Source organism: Oenanthe melanoleuca, chromosome 2 (assembly GCF_029582105.1).
Source record: "Oenanthe melanoleuca isolate GR-GAL-2019-014 chromosome 2, OMel1.0, whole genome shotgun sequence".
NCBI lineage: Eukaryota > Metazoa > Chordata > Aves > Passeriformes > Muscicapidae > Oenanthe > Oenanthe melanoleuca.
Window position 1 is genome coordinate 147,780,121 of NC_079335.1, and position 8,007 is coordinate 147,788,127.

The window sequence follows — 8,007 nt, forward strand, 5'->3', positions numbered from 1 at the left end:
ATCAGCTGAGGGCAGGAGTGGGCTGTGCATTAACTCAGTGCTCCTGCTGCAATACAGGGCTGAGCACTGGTGATGAGGACACAAGGTCCATTTGGGGGTTTAAATGTTGTGATTTCATAGAACCCCACAATGGTTTGGGCTGGAAGGGGCCTTAAAACTAATCCAGTCCTGTTCTGTGCCAAGGGCAGGGACACCTTCCACTATCCCAGGGTGCTCCAAACCCTGTCCAGCCTGGCCTTGGACACTGCCAGGGATCCAGGGGCAGCCACCACCTGGATATCATTTGATAATGATTTAGTGGGGGTTAGATCAAACTCTGGTGCAAGGAGCTTTCCTCCCCCTGCCTGAATCTGCATGTGCTGAACACACTGTGTTATCCCAGTCCCCAGCTGGTGTTTACTTAAAATCTTAGTTGCTCGTTACTCTCCTTACTGAAAAGCCTCAACATCCTGTTGAAATTGTCATTTTCCCATTAAAACCCCCCTTAATTTCCAACAAACCTCTGTAATTTGTTGAAAAGCTTTCTCAGCTGAGAAATTCACACCAGCACATGAGTAATCCTGGCACAGGAAACTGGAATTTGTTTTCTTACCTTGCTGTGTCTGTGGTGTCCCCTGCAGGGTGGCTGCTCTGGGGCTGGCATCAGGCATGCTGCTGGTGCTGCTGCTGTTCTGCCTGTACCGGGTGCTGTGCCCCAAGAACTACGGGCAGAACGGGCCGGGCCGGCGGCGCCGCGGGGACCTGCCCTGCGACGACTACGGCTACTCGCCCCCCGAGACCGAGATCGTGCCCCTGGTGCTCAGGGGGCACCTCATGGTACGTGCAGCTTCCAAACAGGACACCCTGGAAGGGCATTGGAGCGTGAAACTCCTGCAGCACCTTCTCAGCTCCTGCCAGGACTTGATTTTTACAGTTCCCACCATCGCCACCTCTGGCATTCCCTGCTTTGCTGGGATACCTCCACATTCCTGAGGGGCAGGGCACAGCTGGATGTGGCACTTGGTGCTCTGGGCACCGAGCTGGTGATCAGGGGTGATCAGGTGGGGTCACAAGGTGGGGATCAGATCTGGGATTCTTCCCGTTCTGAGATGAAACAAAGCTCTTGGGCATTCAGGCAGATGAGTTTAAAATGCTGTGCTGTATCTCCCAGAAAAGTGGTATCTCTGCTCACAATCCTGCCTTCAGACTGGGACAGAATTTTTTAGGGAAAGCAAGACAGACAGATTCTGTTGGATTTGCAGCAGTCCAGCGCACACTGAGGTCTCTGGGCAGAGATCCTGGAATCCCAGAATCACAGAGTGGTTTGGGATGAAAGGGACCTTGAAACTCACCCAGTGCCACCCCTGGGACACCTTCCACTGTCCCAGGCTGCTCCAAGCCCCAATGTCCAACCTGGCCTTGGACACTGCCAGGGGTGTCCATGTCCTCACCCTCGCTCAGCTCCTGAATCAGCCAGTTTTCACATAAAACATCATCTCTGCAGTTCCTCAGCCCCAGCAGGCTGTGGGCAGGATCCAGGGTGGTGCCACACTGAGCTGTGCTTGTCTTTCCTTCCTGCAGGACATCGAGTGCCTGGCCAGTGACGGGATGCTGCTGGTGAGCTGCTGCCTGGTGGGGCAGATCCGCGTGTGGGACGCGCAGACGGGCGACTGCCTCACTGTCATCCCCAAACCCAGGTACGCCCCCAGCCCACAGCCCCCCGCCCCCACAGCCCCCAGCCCCCAGCCCACAGTCCTCACAGCCCGCCCCCACAGCCCCCCCCACAGTCCCCACAGCCCAAAGCCCACACAGCCCACAGCTGCAGCCTGCAGCAGAGGGGGCTGAGCTCTGTCCCTCCCTCCAGGCTGCGCAGGGACAGCAGCGGCATCTTCGACTACCAGGAGGGCTGGGATCCCAGCCCGGATGGGAAGAACGGCCTGGAGGACTCCTTTGAGAGCAGCCACCAGCTCAAACGGCTGCTGGGGCCCCCCCAGCCCCCCCTGTTCTGTGACCAGCCCGACCTCACCTCCCTCATCGACACCAACTTCTCGGAGCGCGCCAGGGCGGCCGAGTCGGAGCCGCGGCTCCGGCGCCACAAGGACTCGGGCTACGACTTCAGCAGCCTGGTGGGGAAGGTGTACGAGGAGCACGGCAGCTCTGGCTGCAGGAATGTCAACATGAACATGAACATGAACTTCCCGGGGCTCTCGGCCCCGCACGGCCCCGCCGGGTTCTCCCCCTCCGACGAGGGGCGCAGCGGCCCGGGGGACGAGGGGTGTGACAAATCCTCAGCCCTGCCCTCCTGGGGAGGGGACCTGGAGAGCTCTGTCTGGAGCCTGGAGCTGCAGGGGAACCTCATCGTGGCTGGCAGGAGCAATGGGAAGCTGGAGGTGAGGGACAGGGACACAATAATGGCAGGGTGAAGATAAAGGACAGGGACACAGTAAAAGGGAGGTGAGGCACAGGAACACAGCAGTGGGAATGTGGAGGTGAGGAACAGGGACACAGCAATGGGAAGGTGGAGATGAGGAGCAGGGATGCAGTGATGGGAGGCAGGAGCTCACACAGCCTGGGAGCACAGCACAGGCAGCTGTGACCTGTTCACTCAGCTCAGGAGCACAGCACAGCTCAGGGAGCTGTTCAGGATCCCAGACCCCTGTGGCAGTGTCACCACAGTGAGCCCTCCCCCCCCAGGTGTGGGATGCCATCGAGGGGACCCTCCGCAGCAGCAATGACGAAGGACAATCCGGCATCACCGCCCTCGTCTTCCTCAACAACAGGTAACAACTTGTGCCAGAGTTGGGGGATCCCCAGCCCCAACCTCCCAGCAGCTCCCAGCAGCAGAGGTTCAGCTGGGATGTCTCATCCCTAGAATCAGTGTCATGGAATATCCTGAGCTGGAAGGGGCCCCCAGGGATCATGGAGTCCAACCCCCAGCCCTGCCCAAGACACCCCAACAACCCCAGCTTGTGCCTGAGAGCTTTGTCCAAACCCTCCTGAGCTCCCAGGGGAGCTCATTCAGTGCCCAACCACCTTTTCCTGCTGTCCAGCCTCATATCCAGCGTGATCCTTCTGTGTATCCACCTCTCACCAGCTCTCCTGGCTCCAGGTCTGCTCCAGCAGACGTTTTTCAGCCCTCAGCTCCTCAGCCATTTCTTCTTGCCAGCAGCTGAATATCCAGAGGGTTTCAGGGCTGGGAGACCTTTGGGTCAGTGCTGTTCCAGAGGCACTGCCACTGTCCAGTCCATTTGGGGCTGTGTCCAGTCTCCCAGCCCAGTTCTGTGCAGCCTTTTCTCAGGAGTGGGTGGTCTGTGCTTGGCCCAGGGGGTGTCTGGGTTTGGGGCTCAGGGAGGGGCTCTCCTCACCCCCATCTCTCCCTCAGGATCGTGGCTGCCCGGCTGAATGGCTCCTTGGATTTCTTCTCTCTGGAGACACACCAGTCCTTGAACCACCTGCAGTTCCGAGGTGAGTGGGTGGGGTGCTGGAATGTCAGTGTGCTGTCCTGAGCTCCTGCCTTCCCCTCCTCGTAACTGAGTCCTCCTCACACCCCACCCCCTCCAGCTTTGGTGGTAACTGCTCCAAAAGCTCCAAAAGCCCCAGGGCACAGGAGGCTCCCATGTGCTTCCAGGGCCAGCACTGCCCTTACCTCCTTCCACTTCCCACTCCTTTCTCTCTGTCTCACTTGCTCCCACCCTGGGAACAGCCTGAGCCCTCAGCACAACCAAGCATAGCCCAGACTGGCCCATGGATGGCTGGTTAGAGCACAGGGTTCCTTTGCTTCTGGAGCAGAATGGAGGGGATGAGTCAGATGGGATACAGGGGAGAAATTCATCCCTAGGAGAGCAGTGAGCAACTGGAATGAATTTCCTGGAGGAGCTGTGGCTGCCCCATCCCTGGAAGCATTCAAGGCCAGGCTGGATGGGGTTTGGAGCAGCCTGGCATAGTGGGAGGTGTCCCTGCCCCTAGCAGGGTGGGCTTTAAGGTCCCACAGGTGGGCCGGGCAGGAGCAGCCCCAGCTCCCCAAATCCCAGCACCCCAAGGTGTCCCTTGCAGTCCCTGTCACCCAGCTGTGTCCCCAGCAGGGGCAGCCCCAGCTCCCCAGGGTGCCCCTGTCACCCAGCTGTGTCCCCAGCACCCCAGCCCCAGCTCCCCAGGGTGCCCCTCTCACCCAGCTGTGTCCCCAGCACCCCAGCCCCAGCTCCCCAGGGTGTCCCTGTCACCCAGCTGTGTCCCCCTGTCCCGCAGGTGGGCCGGGCAGGAGCAGCCTGCCGCCGTCCCCGTCGCTGTGCCGCGGCGCCGCGCTGCGCTGCCTCCTCACCCACAGCGTGGCGTGCGCGCACCACAAACCCATCACCGCGCTCAGGGCCGCCGCAGGGCGCCTGGTCACCGGCAGCCAGGACCACACCCTCAGGGTGAGCGGGGTGGGGTGGGATGGGATGGGATGGGCACTGGGGAGGGGAGAGCAGGGACCACACCCTCAGGGTGAGCAGGGACAGGGACAGGGATGGGCACTGGGGAGGGGAGTGCAGCCAGGACCACACTCGGGGTGTGGCAGGGAGGAGGGGGAGGGACAGAGCCCGGGGAGTGTCACTCTGAGCTGAGCGTGGGACCCCCGTGCCTTAGGAATGGATGGCTGCAAGGAATCATGGAATCATTGGGGTTGGAAAAGCTCTTCAACACTATCAAGTCCAACTAGTCCCCAGCTCTGCCAAGGCCACCACTAACCCATGTTCCCAAGTGCCACATCCACATGGCTTTAAAATCTTTCTAGGGATGGGGACTCCACCACTGTCCTGGGCAGCCCCTTCCAATGCCTGACCACCCTTTCCATGAAGGAGTTTTGCCAAGATCCAACCTAAACCTCCCTCTCCCCCTGTCCCTGTACCCTGGAGCAGAGCCTGACCCCCCTCAGCTGTCCCCTCCTGGCAGGGAGTTGTGCAGAGCCAGAATTTCCCCCTGAGCCTCCTTTTCTCCAGGCTGAGCCCCTTTCCAGCTCCTTCAGCCCCTCCTGGGGCTCCAGACCCTTCCCAGCCCCATTCCCTTGATACCTGCAGCCCCTCCAGGACTCTCCTGTTGGGAGGGGCTGGAGCTGCCCCCAGGATCTGATGCCCCTCAGCAGGGCCAGCAGGGGACAATCCCTGCCCTGCTCTCACGGCCACACACTGGTTTTGATACAATCCAGGTGCCACTGGCCTCTTGCCCACCTGGGCACAGCTGGCCACGTCCACCAGCACCCCAGGGTCTTTCCCAGCTCTCCAGCTCCTGTGTCCCCAGGGGTTGCAGTGACATAGCCTGAGTGGCAGATGCAGGTTCTGGGGTGTCCCCTCTCCCTTTCCCTGTGCAGTCACTGCCCAGCAGCCCTGCCCTGCCCTGGAGCACCCTGTGGCCCCTGGCACCACGGGTGGGTCTGGCTGTGCCAGAGGGGCCAGGTGGGATCTGCTGTGCTGTGGGGAGCTCAGGTGGCAGCACCTGAGCCCTGCTGGCCCCAGAGCCTCACCCCAGCCTCCTGTGCCCAGGTGTTCCGGCTGGAGGACTCGTGCTGCCTGTTCACCCTGCAGGGCCACTCGGGAGCCATCACAGCCGTCTACATCGACCAGGTACAGGGAGCTGCTGGGGCTGAGCCTCACCTGCCTTCACACTGAGCTGGGACCTGAGCCCATCCCTGAGGTCACTCCTCAGCCCATACCTGGCCTCATCCCTGCTCCCATCCCTGGGCCAGTGGCTCAGCCTGAGGAACCCACCTGGGTCCCTCCATCTCTCTCTGGCCAAGCCAGAGTTTTTCCCCAGTTCACTGTGGGCTCAGCAATCTCTCTCCCTGGAGATCTCTTGCTTCTCTGTCCTTTTGGAGGAGGGAATCCCTGTTCCTGCACTGCCAGCTGGGGCTAAGCAGGCCTGAAACAGGGTCTGAGCCCCCAGGGAGGAGGAGTGGGAGCCCCCAGTGTGCCCCCAGCTGCTCTCCCACCCCGTGTAAATGCCCTTGGGGCTCCTGGGGCCTGCTCAAGCCCAAGAGCAGGCAGGGAGCCCCTGGGCTGGCAGTGTGAGCTCCTGCAGCCGGGAGTGCTGGTGGCACTGTGTGTCCCCTGGCACTGACGTGGCCCTGGTGTCCTGCAGACCATGGTGCTGGCCAGTGGTGGCCAGGACGGGGCCATCTGCCTGTGGGACGTGCTGACCGGCAGCCGCGTCAGCCACATGTTCGCGCACCGCGGGGACGTCACCTCGCTGACCTGCACCACGTCCTGCGTCATCAGCAGCGGCCTGGACGACGTCATCAGCATCTGGGACCGCAGCTCGGGCATCAAGCTCTACTCCATCCAGCAGGTGGGACTGTGGGCAGTGGGGAGGGACCAGGAACCCGGGAATGGTCGGGCTGGGAAACCCTCAGAGACCGCAGAGTGACCGCCCCCCTGCGCTGCCAAGGCCACCACTGGTGGTGTCCCCAGGTGCCACATCCACCTGGCTTCTCAGTCCTCCTGGGGAAGGGAACTCCTCTGCTACCCTGGGCAGCCCCTTCCAATGTCTCATCACCCTTTCTGTGAAAAAATTCCTGCTGATGTCCAGCCTGCCCCTCCCCTGGCACAGCTTGACGCCGTTCTCCTGTCCCTGTTTCCAGCCCCCAGCTGTCCCCTCCTGTCAGGGAGTTGTGCAGAGCCAGAAGGGACCCCCCGAGCCTCCTTTTCTCCAGGCTGAGACTCCCCAGCTCCACCTCACACCCTCAGGGGTGCCCCTGGCTATCCAGGCCCCCGCAGACCCTGCAGAGGTGTCACAGGAAAGGCTCGGGGCAGGCGGGAGCCAGCGCAGGGCTCTGCCCGTTCCCCGCCCCTGAGCTCAGCTCCCCGCCCTCCCGCAGGAGCTGGGCTGCGGCGCCAGCCTGGGCGTCATCTCCGACAACCTGCTGGTCACGGGGGGCCAGGGCTGCGTGTCCTTCTGGGACATCGGCTACGGGGACCTGCTGCAGACCGTCTACCTGGGCAAGAGCAACGAGTCGCAGCCGGCGCGGCAGATCCTGGTGCTGGAGAACGCCGCCATCGTCTGCAACTTCGGCAGCGAGCTCAGCCTGGTGTACGTGCCCTCGGTGCTGGAGAAGCTGGACTGAGCAGGAGGGGCCGGCGGGGCTGAGCGGGGCTGGGGGCTGTGCCGGACACGGGCCAGGGCCGCCCCTCCTGCCGCTCCCCCGCTCCGGCATCTCCCGTGCGGCCTCGGGGACCGCACGGGGGTGGGATGGGGCAGGGGCGGGGGCAGCGGCGAATCCCAGGCTGGGCGCCCGGCTGTGGCTGTCCCAGCCCGGCCCAGCACCGCCCCAGGGCGCAGAGCAGCGCCCGGACACCGGCCCCGGGCGGCAGCGGGAGAGAACCGGGACCGGGACCGGGACCGACCCCTCCTGGGCGCGGCCCGGCCCCAGGTGCCTTAGGGCGCGGCCAGGCCCGCCCGACCCCGCCCGGGGCCGCAGCTGCCCCCACCCTATTTATTTATACGCTGTAAATAGTTATTTATTGGGGCGGGGGGCACGGGGGCCCTGCCCCGGCACAGCTGCCCTGCCCGGCTCCCTCCTGCAGCAATAGCACCTTCCTCCACCTCCTCCTCCTCCCGGTCCCGCTGCGGGGCCAGAGGAGGCTTTTCTCAGGTTGGGAGCGGGCCGAGCCCTCGCCCCCGTCCTGCAGGCGCTGGGGAGGGACCGGGCGGGCACAGCGGGACCAACACAGGCGGGGCTGCGGCTGTCCCGGCCCCGAGCCCGGCCCGGGCCCCGCTCCCTCCCGGCTGCAGCCCGAGCCCCGCTCTGCCCGAACCGAACCGCCCCGCCCGTCCTCGACCCCCGGTGATTGTAGAGGCGGCGCCGGCCGGGGGCAGGGGGGACCCCCGGGACCCCGGCCCAGCCCCCCGCGGGTGGCCTTCGCCCAGCTGTACCTTTGTGCTGTACAGGGGACGCTTTTTGTACCGACCGTGTTTTATAACGTGTGCAGAACATCCATTAAACGGAACTAACCCGAGCCCGGCTCAGCCCTGACCCCCGCCCCGGCAGCACCAGGCCCG

The 8,007-nt window shown here is 63.4% G+C and overlaps 1 protein-coding gene across 4 annotated transcripts in view; it reads left to right on the plus strand.

Annotated features, from left to right (window-relative positions):
• The window catches only part of SCAP (SREBF chaperone), a 40,206-nt gene extending 32,242 nt beyond the window's left edge, over nt 1-7,964 (plus strand). For all 4 annotated transcript variants that reach the window (XM_056485945.1, XM_056485944.1, XM_056485947.1 and 1 more), the window contains 9 exons: nt 621-816; nt 1,561-1,676; nt 1,844-2,369; nt 2,674-2,759; nt 3,362-3,444; nt 4,225-4,391; nt 5,496-5,576; nt 6,091-6,297; nt 6,827-7,964. In XM_056485945.1, the coding sequence (XP_056341920.1) occupies nt 621-816; nt 1,561-1,676; nt 1,844-2,369; nt 2,674-2,759; nt 3,362-3,444; nt 4,225-4,391; nt 5,496-5,576; nt 6,091-6,297; nt 6,827-7,072 (1,708 nt within the window). In that variant the 3' untranslated portion in view covers nt 7,073-7,964. The remainder of the gene's footprint in view (nt 1-620; nt 817-1,560; nt 1,677-1,843; nt 2,370-2,673; nt 2,760-3,361; nt 3,445-4,224; nt 4,392-5,495; nt 5,577-6,090; nt 6,298-6,826) is intronic.
• Nucleotides 7,965-8,007: the final 43 nt, after the last annotated feature.